This window comes from Opisthorchis viverrini (assembly GCF_000715545.1).
Source record: "Opisthorchis viverrini unplaced genomic scaffold opera_v5_272, whole genome shotgun sequence".
In the NCBI taxonomy this organism is placed as follows: domain Eukaryota; kingdom Metazoa; phylum Platyhelminthes; class Trematoda; order Opisthorchiida; family Opisthorchiidae; genus Opisthorchis; species Opisthorchis viverrini.
Genome location: NW_008751930.1, coordinates 219,592 through 237,860, shown reverse-complemented (window position 1 = coordinate 237,860; position 18,269 = coordinate 219,592). Strand labels below are relative to the sequence as shown.

At 47.3% G+C, this 18,269-nt stretch overlaps 3 protein-coding genes across 3 annotated transcripts in view; 2 read left to right on the top strand and 1 right to left on the bottom strand.

Annotated features, from left to right (window-relative positions):
- Positions 1-296: 296 nt before the first annotated feature.
- T265_09384 (hypothetical protein) lies at positions 297-755 on the top strand (the record flags this gene model as incomplete). The annotated part of the gene is made up of 1 exon (XM_009175428.1): positions 297-755. One exon carries the CDS (start codon positions 297-299, stop codon positions 753-755), a length of 459 nt encoding a protein of 152 aa, XP_009173692.1.
- Positions 756-2,399: 1,644 nt separating this feature from the next.
- T265_09383 (hypothetical protein) lies at positions 2,400-4,931 on the bottom strand (the record flags this gene model as incomplete). Its single annotated transcript, XM_009175427.1, has 4 exons — positions 2,400-3,064; positions 4,307-4,433; positions 4,490-4,577; positions 4,609-4,931. The coding sequence occupies 4 exons, from the start codon at positions 4,929-4,931 to the stop codon at positions 2,796-2,798; spliced, it is 807 nt and encodes a 268-aa protein (XP_009173691.1).
- A 12,272-nt stretch (positions 4,932-17,203) lies between these two features.
- Positions 17,204-18,269, top strand: part of T265_09382 (hypothetical protein) — a gene marked incomplete at both ends in the record, with an annotated part of 6,852 nt that continues 5,786 nt past the window's right edge. Inside the window, 2 exons of the mRNA XM_009175426.1 lie at positions 17,204-17,326; positions 17,463-17,571. Coding sequence (XP_009173690.1) covers positions 17,204-17,326; positions 17,463-17,571 — 232 coding nt within the window. The remainder of the gene's footprint in view (positions 17,327-17,462; positions 17,572-18,269) is intronic.

Here is an 18,269-nt window from a genome sequence, read left to right as displayed (position 1 = left end):
CCCACCCAGTCTTGAAGTAGCACTTTACACTTTGCAGGTGTGAAGCGCATGCCGAACCGCGAGGCAGAATTACTTAGGTTATTTAATATTGTTTGCATTACCACGGGGTCAGATCCAAGAATAGAAGAAGCGTCCATAGCTTGCTACCAAATGGTTCACGTTAAACCCGACATTCCCGTACACACATGTCAATCGACCGACGAAGGCCACGTGAGCTATGCCTATCCTTCACACACGAAGGACCTTGTAACGAACTCCTTTGACGAGCAGATACTCCACTGAACCAATATACGTTTATGTCCGCCTCAGTCCAAACACATTCACTTATCTCAGTCTTTAATCTCGGTGACGGGAAACAATTTGAGATCCTCAAAGAAGCGTCGCCACGTGTACTACGCAAAACACATCTCAGAACCCTGCCTTCCTTTGCCGAAGACAGCCACGCCGCTGTGTTAGTTCTCCTAAAACCTCTCAACTGCCCCTACACGATGGAGGTTATCCCATCATCCTGTAAGCGGAGTAGACGGTCCGATTCAGCAAAGTCGGGCAATCGCACTCCAAACAAGGTGGAGGATCATTTACGAACACAAAATACCACCGCCGGAACAACGCACGTTCAAATACAAGAGATCTTCCCGCACACAAACCTCTTGCGCATTAGAAAAAGCCGGATTAAACACGTCGACGACGTAGAGATGCGGAAGCGAACCAGGCCGCTTCAGGGTCGGCTTGTACTTCAAGTGGCCTACAAATAGTCTATAGATAAGCAATTACCTTGCAAAGCTGAGGAATACCACATTTTCCCCCTCACATTCCAAAACCTCGGAGTTATTTTCTTGACCGCCACCGACTACTGCCACGGAGGGACAACGCAATTCATTCTACTATCGCTGGCAACACGTACGATGTTTAACTTCTCCGATGCACCGTACAGTTTTCTATAGAGGAAAATGTCGGTAGCTCAGGTCGTGTAGATGGTCGTTGGCTTGTTCGCTGAACTGGACGATTTGACTGCGAGCGTTTCATCACCAATTGAGGTGACATCATCAGTGCATTATTGGGGAGCGCAGCGGTGGGTTAGTGGTTGTGTTACGTTGAGTAGTGCTACGCATGTGGTGATATACGTGCGATTAGCTGTTCGGTTGGGCGGTTCCTGGTTAGGGTAGTCCTGCCTTACATCAAGAATATATCAGAGACAGATTATTGGCTGAAAAAGGAATCTTCGTGGCTCACAAACCGAATGCCACCCTAGGGAAATTAATCTCTGGACCGAAGGACAACCGAGACAAAACCAACAAGAACAATGTGATGTACCAACTCAACTGCAACAAATTCTGCGTCGGAAAAACTGGGAGGAGACTATGCACACGCATAAAGGAACACAACGCGGCCGTCAGGGGACATGATCCCTGTCCTTGATATCCATACACGAGAACCAAGAAGGCCACAAATTCAATCTAGAAAACGCAAAAATTTTGGCATACGGAGACACGGAAGAGAATTTCTGGAAGCATGGCACTCCATGGCAAATTGGATCAACCGGTGCATCGAACTGGATCCAATTTACGCACCCCTACGTGCAAAAGACCAACATCTCAACCGGAACACTCAAGGAAGACGGAATATTGGATTCACAAACAAAGAAACAAGGAACACCTTGGAGGTAAATCAATAAAGGTCACAAGCCGGGACTCGAAAGGACAAAGGTCACCCCAGCATCGACCAGATTACGACGGGAAGGGATGCCAAGCTCAAAGGTCACGTGGACATCGGCGAATGGGAACACAGCACAACCGGGCAACCAATTTGAACCGCCCGACCGAACAACTAATCGCGGTCAAAGGTCATCCCCTGCTAGCAGCACGTATATTAACACACGCACAACGCTACCCAACGCACAATCACCAACCCACCGCTACGCATAACTACGCTCCCCAATAACGCACTGATGATATCACCTCGACCGGTGATGAAACGTTTGCAATCAAATTGCCCAGCTTAGAGAACAAGCCAACGATCACCTTACAGTTGTTTAAAACCATATCCCCTCATTACGATCTGCATACGTCAGATTCCACATGGAGTCGGCCATGCAGACCTTGAGCTCATGGCAACTCTGGAGGAAGCATAAAGGACAACCACTAAACTCCATCAGGGTGAACAGCTCGCTACGCTGAACCTATATTCCGTGTCCCATAAGAGTTTACAAGGATAACCCATATTAAAGTTCCAGAGCTTGACCAGACTCAACCTCAACTTACGCAGTGAGCAACAGCTTGGCCGAACAGTTAAGTGGACCGGATGAACAAGAGACAGAGGAACTAAATATACCGTTTTACTCGGGAAATCTCCTTCAATTATTATAACGGCTCGATCAGATTCGTCGTTTGCATGACATCCGATAAAACCGATTAACAGTAGTAATTAAGCAGTGAACGCAAGGGTAGCGCGAATACTTTCACAACCGCGGAAAAGCCGACAAACTCGCAATCAAGGTACCCTCACGGCCGCTCGGTAAAATGGGGAATGGAAATACGTGTAATAATGTGGAAACAGGATAATAGCCAAGAAAACGGCAACGTTGTCCGTTATCACAGACACAGATGAATTATAATCATATACGTAGAAAACGACCTATGAGGCACGGCGAAAGGCAACCTAAAACGTAACGAAAGGTTATCAAGTAAGATAGATATTCCGCGAAGAGTTCAACGTATTCCATAGGAATGGGGGATTGTGAGGTATGGGGTGTAGGTCATGAAAGTCCACCTTCCATCACAATGCCATTTCTCGGATTAGCTGGAAAGGAGTTTTAAGGCTTTGGTCAAGTTGTCCACAACGGATTTCTTATCCTGGTACTGAAGCGCACTCAATGCGAAGCGTATCTGTTTCTCCACGGCTACGTAAACCTCGGAATCGATTTGATTGGTGTTATCAACGGAAGAGCGCGTGTCCGGATTTGAAGGAACGGGGACGACTGGATCAACAACTGGCTTCGGCTGATTTGCAACTGGTGGGGCTTGGGGCGTCTTTGCGGTCGGTAGCCCTCCAGGAACTTTGAAATCTGAAGAGACAGAAGAAAATGGTCAAAAATTCTACAAAGTACACAGCTCTGAATACCGCATGTACTGTCATCTTCGATCGTCCAGCAGAACAGTGGACAGGGTGCAACATGCACCTCAGATATCAGATGAATCGTTGTCCCAACGTATCTTGGTGAACCACAAATTGATGGGTAAAACTGTGGCAGGAGGTAATTCTTGAGTGATTTACTAAGCTGAGGCCTAATTACAACAAAACATTCCCTAGGCAAAGTTGGATAAAACACTGGAAAACTGCATCGCTCATCTGGGTTATCCACGCTCGAATCAATAGGAAGTGCAAAAATTCGAGGGAAGAGCTCGCGAGTTTACCGCGGCCACTGTAAACAGAGTCACTTCGATACCAGGCTCACGAAGAATTTTTAGATGTGTGCTGTAAAGCACCGGGAATAGTAGCTGAGCCCGGCAAGGATTATTTCTGGCGGGGATTGACTTGTGACGCAAGCACGCATGCGAAACGTATACGTTAATATTCTATGTACATTACGGAACGAGACAGCATAATCGGCATACTCCATACTTGTTATTGTTCCTTATTGAGGGGGGGCTGAAAAGTATCCATAGAAAGCTTCCGCATAAGAATGCACAAATCCGAAAGAATAGGGACCGATCGCTGGCTCACTCTCGTACTGTCAGTCTGCGTTGCATTTTTCTTAAAGGTCTGAACATGGTGAGATGCAGTGAAACACGGCATTCACCAACTCCCCCTGAACCTATAGAACTTGGCACAACGCTTGCTATTTCATCGGTACACACTGCCCTCTTCGGCTGGCGTGGCAGCTAGATACCGAAGGGGTACTACGGCTAAACGATTGTATTATCATATTATACATTATGCATATATACTGAACGACGGATAACCGCCTGGCCCGCGGAAGCACAAGGGTGTCGCACTGTTCGTACAGATCATATATGCCGAATTCGGGAAGCTCTTATTACAGCTGCATGTATGACAAACAGTATCCTGGTGCGAATTACCACAGCTCGCTTATATAGATGAGTGCAAGCGAATTCAAATGGTCTATCGTAAGCCATAACGAATATGTTCGTCACCTTACCAACGAAGTTGCCAATTGTCCGTCGACTCGAGACGGTCTCAATAGCACTCCACACTTTAGAGGTACACCGCACACAAGTTTCCTAGTTCCGAATCGTATGGGACGGTCAGATATTGGTCTAAATAAACGGCAACTATGCAAACTTACCGAAGTCGATGTCTAATTCCGAATCTTGACTCGCAGCGGCCGGGCCCGGAATGGGTACCTCTCCGTTCTTTTGACAGTTGGTAATGTACAGCGTTTTCCATTTAGCATACTTTCTCATCTTCTCCAACTGAGAAAAAACACGTCTCATGGTAATCACGACCCCTAGTTAAATGAAAGAAATACCTCGTCCGTCGGTTGTCCAAGTGTTGTAGCAACGTCCAGAAGCACGCCAGCTGTGAGAAAAGATTGTACAGTGGCTCTGTGGAGAACACTAGAAGACGACATGCCAGAGAAGAACATACTTTGTGAAGTCCGCATTCACATCCCTGTTGTAAGCGAACTGAAACAACTTAATCGCATGTTCTTCCAAATGTGCCAGTCCGACTGTCTCACTACTGAACGCCTCGTTCGCCGCATTACTGGCTTTCATTTCTTCCAGCTTGCACATGAGTTTGGTGAGGAAGGCTTTCGAATTGGGTGAGGACGCATCCAATGCGTACCCCTTTTGAAAAGCACACAAGCGGCAGAAATAAGCAACAACAACATCTCTGGTGTCGTGTTGCTCTGCGCACTTCAAGAACTTAACCACAGACTTCAGGTTTTCCGGAACCTGAGCAGATGACATGATGAAAGAAGGACGTCCAAGTCAGATGGACAGATAATCTGGAATGAGTGAAAATTTGTTTAATCGATGGTTTAAATATATATAGACTAGACAGGCCTGCTTGTGGATTTGCATTGCGAAGCTGTCCTCCCTAGGCCAATCAACAGGTCTGTACCGATCTCCCGATATTGACCTATAAAAAACGTCCCCTGGATTACGGACGATTGCAGTGACTCCTGGGAAAAGCAAATCATGTTACACACAACCCGTTTTTTCTGCACAAGTACCCAATGGACTACTTGTTGTTGACGGGCAGATTAGAGACCAACAGCATTTGTCCGACTGGACCACTAGTCAATAACGTATGGCCGTGACAACCCAACCACTTCGCGCGGAACCGGATGTGCTACAATGTGCAAGCCTACAAACACGATATGAGCCTGAATGAACGAGAGGTAGAGCCACCAGTCGCCCCGAACCCGGGAAGAGACCAATGGATACCAGCACCGCATTTAATGATAGGGTACTGATAGCAATGTGCTGGCACGCAGAAAGCTCCAATCTCTCAATTCCTACCAGCCCAAGACGACCCCGACAATCTAGTCGGTCTCTACCTGTCCGACAACCCCAATTGTCTCTCTTGCATCTGCCACCAACCCAGTACCCCATGCAACGCGTTCCGGTAGGCGTGCTCGCTTCCTAGAACGACATTCAGAGTACCTTAACTAGTATTCCGAAATGTTTCGCCCCGTCTGAGTAGGTTTGTTTAACCCTATGTCATTTCGTACATACTACTTTGGATCAGCTTGCATTCGCATAAAGACGATTTAAAAATTCTTCAACCAGGTACAACCCCCCCCCACAAAATCGAGATTTTTGAAATAGAAAATGGAAACGTTCGCAAGATCGATGTTCAGAGAATTCCTCTATAGAGACCACCAACGCAAGTTTTCCTTTGCTTTTGATTGTTTAGTCCGTTTCTCTAGAGGGATATTTGCAGTGTTACCATGTACATCTTCAGAAGAACAAAAATGCCACGGGCTTGATCTTGTAGGATATCCAACGTGCTGTATTAGCATACGCCAAACCAATGCCTTCAAAATTTTGAATTCGAAAATATTCTGTTCGCGGAGCGTGGAGACAAGCCTAACTGGTGTTAGGAACATTGAAACCTCCGATAAAAGGACCAACTTTTCCTGATGCTATCATCGCCACCATTGGTAGCATAACATCAGTATTCAACACTGATTCTTCACAACCGCTGAGAATGAACTTGTTCGTTTTTGAAGCTTTCCAGCCAGTAAACTATTCAAATTGGGGAGCTCCTATTGCTGTCATCAAAAAGGTAAATGACAAAGTGTGCATATGTGCTGATTAGTCCACTGGACTAAACGCAGTCTCAGGCTCTCACCAATATCCATTACCGACATCAGGAGATCTATCCACCAAGCTCAATGGTGGAAAATTTTTCGCAAAGCTGTATTTGCTGATGCCCACCTTCAAATAGAAATCTCCGATGACTTCACAGAACATCTAACGACCAATACACATCGCGGCTTGTTTCAATTCAATTGTTCGTCATTTGGGGTAAAATATGCACTAGCCCTATTTCAGTAAACAATAGATGTCATGATAGACGGTATATCAGAAATTGCCGCTTACTTGGATGGCATCATTCTCAGAGGTTCTCGTCAAGAAGAACTCTTACCTCGTTTGCATTGTATACTCGAACGAATTTTGCAATATGGTTTTCGTTTAAGTGCAGAGAGATGTGCATCCCCCCCGACATCCATCACATATCTTGGATTCATTTTTAAAAAATGGTTGTCATTCAGACCCAGAAAATATTTCTGCCATACAACGAATGCCAGAACCGACGGATGTAGCAACCTTGCGCTCCTTCCGCATTTTGGTGAGCCACTACAGTTTATTTTTGCCAGACATGCATCCTGTACTCGGAACTGGTCACATGAGTGCCAGTCCGCCTTTGACAAATTAAAGTCACTTCTCAGCTTTGATCTGCAACTCACACATTACAATGCAGCCCCGGACATTACTGTTGTTTCAGACACATCCAACTGTGGCATTGGAGCTGCCATCTCTCACGTTGTCTCCGACCGAAACGCAAAAGGAATGTTCATGCGGCGAGATCTCTAACAATTACCGAGCGTAATTATGACCAGAGCGAAAACGAAGATTTGCGATAAACTTCGCCAGAAAATGCTCTATGGACGTTATTTTATGATCATCACTGACCATAAGCCACTTCTCGGTGTTTCCCGATCGAATAAAGACATCCCTGTTTACACAGAAAACCGTTTGTAACGTTGGCTGCAATGCTTTTGGGCTACGACTTCTCCATCGAATACCCATCGACTGATGCTGTTGGCCAGGCTGATGCATTATCGAGACCCATGGATCTCCAACATCAACAACCCGAGAATACTGTTGTAACCGCAATAACGCAATGATTGCTAATATAATTCGTGCACTTCCAGTTACTTCTGCCATGGTTCGCGACGCCGCTGATCGTGACCTGTTACTTCAAAAAGTACTGTATTTCTACCGCACACACTGTTTCGATAAACAACTTCAGCCGTTCTACTAACGCCGACCCGCACAGTCCGAAATCGATGGTTGCACACTCTTCGCAGAACGGTTGATTATTCTCCAGAATTACAGATCGATGTCCTTAGACAATTTCATTTCGGACATCTTGGTATTAACCATATGAAGGCACTGACGTGTAGTTATGTCCGCTAATGGAGCGTGGAAAACGCAAGTGCTCAAAATGCGAACTATCTGCAAAGTACCTTCGGAAAGCGGAGTTAAGTTTATGGTATGTTCCAGAAGTCCCATGGTCATGACTTCATGTGTGGGGCGAGATGGCCCAAGTGGTAAGAGCGCAAATTTACTGACCGGAAGGTCGGTGTTTCAAATGCGAACTCCGCCTCTCGACTTCCCCTGTCTAAGCTTGGGCAACCTGGCAGTATCCCAGCCCTCGTGCTTCCTTCGGGTGGCATGGCAGCTAGGCACCGAAAGGGTGCTACAGCTGAACGCTGACTTCATGTTGACTTTGCTGGACCAATCAACAGCAAACGATATCTGATCCTAGTAGATGCCTACAGCAAGTGGTCGGAGGTATTTAGTATGAAGCATCTTACCACTTGTGCTACCATTTCAAAGTTTAGCCACTTTGGAATTCTAAATGTCATTGTTTCTCACAACGGTAGTGCATTCACGTCAGCTGAATTTTCCGCGTTCTCTCAGGAAAATAGCATACAACAAGTGCGATCACCACTGTTCCATCAAATGGCCAAGTGGAAAGATTTGCGAACACTTTCAAACGCGCACACTTAAAACTCAAAGGGGGGACCACACCGGAAATCATCGAGACAATTATACCGAGTCACAGGGCAACACTAAATGTTCACGTTCCACATAGTAAGTCTCCGACGGAGATACTTGCGAGCCGAAAGATCCGTTTGCCCGTTGACGTCACCCGTTCAATACCACATTCACCAACCGGTAGAAACACAAATATGGTAGTTCAGTTCAAACATCACAGTGCTGTAAATAACATATTTATACCTGGCAAATCTGTTCTAGCAAGACTATCGCGGTGGTGTGGAAAAGTGGACCCTGGGCATAATTGTACACCGTGCTGGAAAAGTTATCTGAGGTACACGTAGGCTCCTCCCCATGGGTTCGGTATGCTGACTAGCTACGCACTTCCTCTGTTTCAAAGACAGGTACACTCGATCCTGATTTTCCACTTGGGATTCTTCTCGACACATTTGAATTACCTCAAAAGTCTGAATCTCCAGAACNAAAAGTCAGAACCCCCCGAGCAGATGACTAAACCAGAACTTTCAGAAAGTTGCACACCTGGAAGATGGACGGATGGAACACGAAAGTCCCTCATACCAATGTGACTCAACCCACAGCAGTAGTCTTACACTCAAGCACCTCAAAAGGGAGGTCTGAGGAGGAGGACTGTCTCAAAACGAACAATCCACTTTGCTAACAACTTGTCCTCTATTGGTTGTTGATCAGATGGCTGTTGATCTGTTCGCCGAGCTTGGCAACTGGCTTGCAAACGTTTCGTCACCATACGAGGAGACATCATCAGTGCGCAGTTGGGTGGGTACTTCTTCCTTGCCTGCGTGTGTTTATATAGCTATATAGCCAATTGCCAAGCTCGGCGAACGGATCAACAGCCATTTGATCAACAACCAATAAACTCACCCGAGCTACCAATATTTCACCACATTACCAACTTGTCCTCTATACTGAAACCATGTTTTCTGGAATCACGGAACCATTCAGTTGTTTGCAGTACAGTTCCCTCAAGGTCGTTTGTCTTCTCCATTCTGGTGTAGCAGAAAAGTTTGACTGATACACTATTAGAGACCAAAACACAGACCTAACGACTGGGCCTACAAGGACAGTCCGTCACGAAGGGACAGTATTATTGATGAGGTTGGTGGAAGACGAACAGTGGGAAAAGATGAAGTGCCCGACGGGGAACGGAGCCATCTGGAGTAACCTGTGTTCTCTTACCTACTTCGGTGTATGCAGCGAGTAATGCAACCTAGATGATGACACCCTGCGGCGGGCGATTCGGCATACACCTCCGGCTCAGAAGCCTCATCACAATGCCGGTGCATTGCGTTTTTGGACAAGCCACAAATATTTCAAACCCCAAGCTGGAAGACCAGGAGAATGTGTAGGTCGGATCCCCACACACCAAACACACCACTCACGCGTGAACTCTCCAGCATAGCTCAAAAGGTCATGGATGCGCAAAAACAATCACAGCGCAGCAACGTCCAGGTTCATCATGGTGGAAACGCCGTCTGGTTGACAAGTGCCAGATGGGGACCCGGGACTCAACTCAACAGTGGTTAATGACACTGACAGATATAATCTAATCGCACAGTGAGTGATGACCTCGCAGTTTCCCGTCTCCTAAGAGCAATGTGCAATGGGAACTGAATAATAACGAACTAAAGAAGTAATGACATCGCCTCCAATGATTCGCGGTATACCCATTCTCTAATCTTCAGGCGACAAACGTACATTTGATACGTGGTATGTAGCTGATGAAATAAAAAAGCATATCCTCCTCCTCATCATCATCTGCTGCGAAACCGCGTGCGTGGCGTACAGTGCTTATAGCTGCCACAGATTCGTCCACCAATGATTTGGGGAGGTGGGGTAGATAGCTGCGCATTGCGGGCGGGACCTGATATAACGGAGTCGCATACACAGGGTTGTCAGTGGACTTTTAAGTGAGGAGGGTGGGAAGGGAGCTATGCATTGAAGGCAATAGCTTGGATGAATATGCGTCGTTGAACGCGTCACTAGTCCATGTTAGACAATGTTTCTAACCACTGACGTGTCTCGTCTAAGGGTCCCCATACAGGTAGACGGCAATGACCGACACGGCTGAGTTTGCTGGTAATGGCTTTCGTACTTCGCTGCCAAGTCATTGTTTGACGACCCCTGGCTCGGTTGTGCGAAAAGAACCATTCGGGGAAGTCGTACAACTGGCATAAGGAGCACGTGGCCAAGCCAGCGCAACCCATGGAGTACGATCAGTTCATCTATCCAAGGGCGAGTCATTCCTTCAGAAAACCACTCGACTTACTTCAGCACTGCTGACCCGATGTTCCTACCAAACTCCGGTGATGCGCCGAAGACATCGATGGTCAAACACTGAAAGTCTTGTGACGTTCTCAGCGCGCAGCAGCCAGCCTTCTAATTCATATAACAAAATGTAGCGCACCGCACCATTGCAAACTAAACCCATGACATATAGCTGATATCACGCTTATGCCACGTGTGATCGCTCAACTGTAGCACCCTTTCGGTGCCTAGCTGCCGTGCCACACGGAGGCACGAGGGCTCAGATACTGCCAGGTCGCCCAAGCCTAGACAGGGGAAGTCGAGAGGCAGAGGTCGGGTTCGAAACACGGACCTTCCGGTCAGTAAATTCGCGCTCTAACCACCTGGTCCAACTCGCCCCCTTCACGTATGATGCATGTTCACAAAAGCTGCTCTGGACTTCCCAATCCGGATGGAAATATCGACTTTGCGGGACCGTAGGGAGAGATACAGCGGCCAAGGTATACAAGTTTGTCTACTACATCAGTCAGCTCATCCGCAAGCATGAGGCTAAGGTTTGACCCCATCCAGTTTTGCAATAGCACTTTCCAATTCTGAGGTGTGAAGCTCATGCCAAACCAAAATCATTTCGATTATTTGACACTGTTGGCATTAAGACGGCATCATACCGAAGACCTATTTCGTCTGCGTACTCCATATCCGTGAGCGAACGCACCGGGGGCACTTCGATCCCATAGGTATTACAGGCTGATAGCGAGTCTTTCATAATAGCATCAATGACAAAGTTGAAGAGGTGAAATAAAACAGCCCTGTCCGACACCACTTGATGTGGTGAACTCATGGGAAAGCTTCCAATAGACCTGCGCAAGTCTGCAGAAGTTGGCGCACAGAATCTTATGGAGGATCAAGGATTTAAAGGAGGCACCTTTGCTCCATAGTTACCGCCATTGTGCCTGACGGTCCACAGAGTCAAATTTAGTTTTCAAGTCAAGGAAGAACACCACTGGTGGTTGGTGGAGGAGTGCCCTGTTCCAGAACCTGGCAGAGGGTGAAAATATGTTCGTGGGATGAAATTCAGGCTGGTTTTCACCAATCTGTCTCTCCCCATTTTCATTCAACCCTCAATGGGTAAGACCAGAGAGCCATAATGGTTTTCGCAGAGCGTCCGCGTACCTTTTTCGAAGATAGGAATAACTGTCGACATGCCCCATTCCGCAGACACATTCTATTCGTTTCAAATAGTACTAATAAACTTCGTTAGTCAGGTCACCAGGGACTTTTCACTTTGATTGAAGAGGACTGGATACAGGCCGTCCGGTCCTGGTGCCTTCTTACGTTTCAGTACGTTTCGCACGTCATTTCTTCTTCAGATCACGGGTCGCATTACAACCGCCCATGTGCGCTATTTCCACAAGCTGGGTTGCAGCAGGCCAGTTAAACTGTTCTTCTAGTCGGCGTTTTTGCGAGTAAATTAATGCGCTTTCTTCACCCGTGGTTTTACTGACCGCTGCCTTCTTAGGGCCAGTCGATCGTATCAGTTGATATAGTGCACGGCTGTTTCTGGTAGCAAAAGTCTTTCCCATCTCCGGAGCTTTTGACATCCAACAGAGCTATCGGTCTTTCCTTAGGCTCTTCACTACTTGACGTTAGAAGGGTTTGCGAGCGCCGTCGTACTCGTTGCCTGCTGGCACGGACTTCCTGGCATCAGTCAAGACTAACCATCTCGGCGATGTCCAACGGTCATTTGGTCGTATCGGATAAGTTGGAGAGAGAGCACTGAAGGCCGCTAGCGTAGCTTTCCTTACATTCTTCATGCTTTATCTATCTGCTTACTACCAGCACAGTGCTAGTTTACTGTAGAAGGTTGGTGAGCTAGCTCAGGTCAACAAGCATCGATTCCGATTCGACAACCCAGATGTCATTCCAAGGAGAACGAACCGGACACTCATAGCACACGGACGGGTCAATGTATCAGTGCTTTATGCTTGACGAATGAGCCCGGATAACTCTCAATAAAAGGTATCCTTCTCGACGTCAGTCCTTTGGGATACATGCCTATACCAAGGGCAGGCGCTATTTTTTCATGTCGTGTAGCGTTCAGCTCGATTGAGCTGCATAATCGGACGGCGCAGACGACTGCACAGTGGGATCCAATGCAGCAAAGCGCATTCAACTCTGCGGGTGATACAACTCCCACCCCATGTAGTCCACGAGTAATTGCTTCTAGATCATCGGAAACAAAAGAACATGAGAGAGCTGAGTTCCTCCTTCGTTTTTGGATGCATAACCCCACGTTTCGAAGACACAGCATACATCAAATTTAAGGGAGTATAATTCTCAGCGACCATTGCCTGCTCGCCAATTTGACATAGAGTACGGACTCCGAAAGCTCCTAATTAGAAACGATCCCATGGATTTAGCAAGGTGTTGTTTTGTTTGTTGTTAACAGGAAGCTGGCTGCATAAGGTCCATCTGTCAGATAATTGACCGTAACCTTTGCCTGTGCGGTGGAAAGTGGTTGAGTAGGGGCATCGGTGGACAAGTGCGGGCAGATGATAATAACCATACTGGAAAACACTTTTCTCATCCCGCCAAGTGGATGCGTGAAATAACCTCCTTACAAAAGTTGCCCAAGCTGCATCTTGAGATTTCTTTTCACTTGAGTCCTCGATCTGGCAAGCATAACACCCAGTGATCACTATTATACCGTTGTTTTTTTCGTTTTTAGCATTTCAGACAAACCAAAGCCGCTGAACGACAACAAACCCGGTCCGGAAAGTTCGTGCTTGCCTGTTGGCTTGCACCTCTATCTGTCTAAATCGTACAACTGATATTAAGGTGGTCCATAGGTTGTTCCGAATTGAACAAATAGGAGAACAAATAAAGCGGCAGGCTTCGAACTGTACGACGGCATCGGTTGGGCGATCATGTTGCCAGCCGGTTGTGGACCGACATGGACCCTCTTCTGATTAGTCAGGTTGTAGGCCATTCATAACGGAGCACTTTCGCTGCATCCTCACTATCTCATCATGAAACCTCTAGCCTGGTCTGGTGCTTGTCTTCTGCTATCAATCCATAAATACGGCCTTGGAAATCCTCTTTTGTCACCATAAAAGGTTGTCCGGATCAATCTTGCCTCCTGATGCACAATGTATGACGTAGAAGATACACGCCCAAAAAACGGGGGCTCTGCAACCTTTCAAAGCTTTTGGGTTCAATGGGTTCAGTAGATGTGTACAATGCAGGAGCCGAGGACTCGAAAACTTGGATTTTCTGGTGTCGTATCTGATAAGATTCGTGCAGCTTAGCTGAAATAAAGCAGCTCTGGCGCACCACCTAATGTGCCAAATCTAAGGATTGATTCACTGATTGGTAAACCGGCGCGACACCATTGTTGCAGCTTCCTGAGTTGAAGAAACCAGTGGTTGTCAAAAGCCAGGTTGTCTCACTTCGGATGAAGAGCCAGTAAAGAAAGGTATGCGTATTGCATCAAAAGTCTACTGCGCTGAAAAAACCAGGTCCACCGGAATAGTCAGGGATCAACGGATTCAAAACCAAGATCGAGGCTCCCACCAAAGCTTTGCTAGTAGCGTCTGTTCAATAACACTGAATGAACTTATCACTCGAATTCAAGAAAAGGAAGTGGAATGAACAGGATTCCACAATGTTGAGTGGCAAGTAATAGCGAATTGTGGTATTTAAGTTCGTTGAATCAGTTAAAAAGTTTGTAGAGAAATCGTTCAGCTACCATGCCACCAGGAGGCATGAGGGCTAGGATACTGCCAGGTTGCCCAAGCTTAGACAGGGGAAGTCGAGAGGCGGAGTTCGCATTTGAAACACCGACCTTCCGGTCAGTAAATTTGCGCCCTAACCACCAAGCCATCTCATTTGTAGAAATGAGTTATTCACTCATGAAACGGGATTTGAAAACATTCAGAGCACTTACAACACACTGCCGGAAAAGTACTCGACAGATAATGCTGTACTTCATGGTACGCTGGTGAAGACAACTGAAGGGCGGCTGAGTGAGTGGATGACCAAGGAAGAAGTGTGAGAAACTACTGCGCTGAGTCAGTTATGGATAGGTCGCGCCACGTGTTGTTTGGGAGCTTATTCCAGAGAACAACTGTTGCAGAGGGAAAATCTTTCCTAGGTGGGCTGACATACCCTTAATGCGAAAGACCTCACGGCTTGATACACCAGATCGGGGCTTCCGCTCACACTTACCGGGTCGGGTCTGCTCTTGTTCAGCGGCGAAAGACTTGAGGCCAGCTGCCATTACCTTGCAGCTCGTGGGACACTCTCAACAAGGGTTACGTCCATATTACATCCTCGTTCGACAAACTGCTTGGCATAATTAAGCGCGTATCTCGAGGGCCCTGTAAGCAGTACGAGGTGAGGTGATCCGACCGTCAGAAGAACGACACGGGACTTTTGGGCTGATTTTTTTTACCTTGGAATGGGACGAACATGCTTCATGAGAACAATAAGGGCGAATGTCTTTGGTAACTATCTTCCTAATGCCCCCTAGTTCATCCTGACCATTAGCGACAATGGCGTTCGCTGGAATATGAGTGCATCTTTCAGTATTCGGATGAAGGTGAAAGTTTATTGACCACTGCTTTAGGGCTTCGATATCCATTTGGAGGGTGTTGGAACTCCAAGATTTCAAGTCGTCAGCAAAAAGTGGATATGGACCTGAAAGCGCACCAGAAAGGCCATTGATGTCTCAGGGATACGATTAGTCTTACGACGGCCACTTGAGAAAATCCAATGGAGACCAATACCGAAGAAGATTGGTTTATTCGACTTTAATTTAGAGCGTTCTACTAGAAAGGAACACCTTAACACGGTGGAACAGCGGAGTGTGTAAAGCATTTCATGAATGAGAGCCTGTCATTCACAAGAACGGCGTGGGGGATTCGTATTCGACCAGAGATAGCAACTTGTCAGTAATGAGGTAGCCAGCCTCAAAATGGGCCCCATCGCCTTATATGGCGAGGCTAACAGATCTGTAGCTGCCAGGCAGTAAGCGGCTACAGAATTTGTAAAATTTTGTGACGCCTGCAGAAGGAACGTTGCCTTCCCCGAGCGACTTACGCAACAACGTGAACTCTCCGCCGGAGCTCCGCATCGATACCGCTTTCCAGCTCATACCTAGGCGCGGCTACAGCCAAAAAGCCTATCACGCACAGTATTGGCCAGAGAAGAAGGCCGCCCGCCAGTCTAGCACAGCGGACTCTGATTGGCAGAAATCCTGGACATCACGATCAGACATTCACGGATTCACGGATTGATACACGGGATCGAGGCTTTTGCCCAAGTTTCTCGGGTCGCTTTTGTTCTTGTCGGTCAGTGGCTGTCGTACACCGGAAAGGCAGAAGTGAAAAAAGGGTGTAGCAGTGCTCTTTATGTTCTCGGCGCGGGGCAGTATGTTTGCCAGCCCGGGGATTCGCATAAATAAATGTCCAATAGTGCTTTAAACTGGGTTCTGGAAGGAGCGCGGACAACCGTCGGAGGAAGGTCATTCCACGCACCTATTTTCTTGCTATGTCCCCGCCATGTGATTTCTGGGGCGATGGTGAAAAACGTGTTTGCCAAGCTTTGTTCAAACAGGGCATAAGTAAGAATCAGGTCCCCTCGGAGGTGGCGGTACTCCAGGGGAAAGAGATCGAGCATTGCGAGGGGCGTTTCGTAGTCCACGGATTTGACGCTGGCAACAATTCTCGTAGCGGCTCGCCGGACATGCTCAAAGAAGGTGGCGTCTTTCGTGCATCCTGAGTAGACGACTTGGTTGGCGTACTCCAGGAGCGGTCTGACGTAGGCACCATAGAGTATTTGGAAGTCCATGCGAGTAATACGGGAGAAGGTGCGTCGGATCATCCGTAGAAGGGCGAATGCCTTTTGGGCCGGTTTCCCATGCAAAACAGAGACATTCACTGAGCATCCTCTAAACGACATATGGACGCACTTTTTTCATTCAGAGGAAGATGGTAGTCAAACGACCACTCATTTGCAGCGTCTACATCCATTTGGAAAGCAGATGCACTGGAACTCCAGGATTTCAGGTCGTCCACAAAAAGTAGACATGGACTCGCAAGAAGGTCTGGGAGGTCGTTGACGTAGATCAGAAACAGCACTGGCCCCAGGACGGAGCCTTGAGGAACTCCGATGGAGACCGGCGCTGGGGAACAGTCGGTCGAGCCTATGCTCACACGGAATGATCTGTCTGATAGGGACGCCTTGATCCAGCGAAGGATTTTCCCTTGAATCCCATAAGACTCGAGTTTGTGGAGCAGCGGAATGTGTGGGGCCGTATCAAATGCTTTTGAGAATTCGAAAAATATGGCGTCCGATATGAGTCCTTCGTCCTTTGCTTGGGTTAAGCTGTCCATAAACAAGAGCATGTTTGTCATGCGAGAGCGGTTTGGGAGAAATCCGTGTTGGGCTGGGGATATCAGGTTGCTGGAAGTAAGGTGATCTAGGATAGCTCGCTTCAGAATGCTTTCCATCACCTTGCATGGTACGCTAGTGAGGCTTATAGGCCTATAGCTGCCGGGCGACAATCGGTCACCAGTTTTGTAGATTGGCGTGACGATCTCATCCTTGCAAGCAGAGGGAAGGCGGTCTTCGTCAAGCGACTGGCGAAACACCAGGTGTAGATGGTTTGCCAGTGTGGAGGACGTTTCCCTCGGGACCCTTGGATGGACCTCGTCGGGCCCCAACGCGCAGAATGGGTCGATCTCGTGCAAGAGTTGACGAGCGTCCTCCACCGTCAGGACCAAGTCTGTTAGAGGCTGTTCGTAGTTTCGCCTCGACAAGAGTGGATGTGACGAGGGCGCTGGAGCTGAGTATAGACACACATAGTGTTCTGTGAGCCACAGATACCACTGTTGGTCATTTGTCGGTTCTCCGTTTCAGTCCCTCAAGGAGAACGCGGGTGATCCAGAATCTCGGGGATTCCGGTTGCCAAGTTATCACGCATCATGTGGTGACATCCCCATTCTAAATGGCTTGAATCTGGATGATGGTAACTCTAAAAAATCTGGGTCTGTCTTAACTGATGTTTGTATCTGACCCTCGTGCACGTAGCAGAGGATCATATTGGGGTGTTATGTGATGGTCGTTTGTATTGATGCCTAGTTTTCCGATTGAATTGTTGCAGAGAATTTCCTATTTGCAGTAGTTAAGCGCTGTCTTCCATCATTAAATATCGCCGTTTATATTAGTAATTGACAAATCGACTGTAATTTTTGGGTCTATTGTCCCTAAAAGTGACTAGTCTCAGTAACACGTGGTTAGCGGTTATTCCTCGGTCTTCCGCTGGTTTCAATGTACGTCGTTTAATATTACCTTGAACATGCCTAGCAAGATAGGTACGGATTTGATACGTATCCGGTGCTTTGTATCTTTTGCTCCCATTGTAACATTACGCTTTTTGTCGGTTGCGCAAAACGTTTTTGTTTGAATGCGGAAAACTATAAAAGCGTGCGTTTAGACAGTCCTTGGTTTGTTTGCTGAGATGGGCGATTATTTTGCAAACGGTTCATCACCAGTCGAGGCGAAGTGAGGATCGTGTTGGTGCTCAGCGACTGGTCAGTGTTTGTACCATTTACACGCGATGCCAATGTGGTAATAATAATAATAATAATAATGTTGATTCCCAACTTGTGGGTGGCATACCGTCTGGCATGATCATAGTTTTACAGTCAGAATGGAGTATGACTG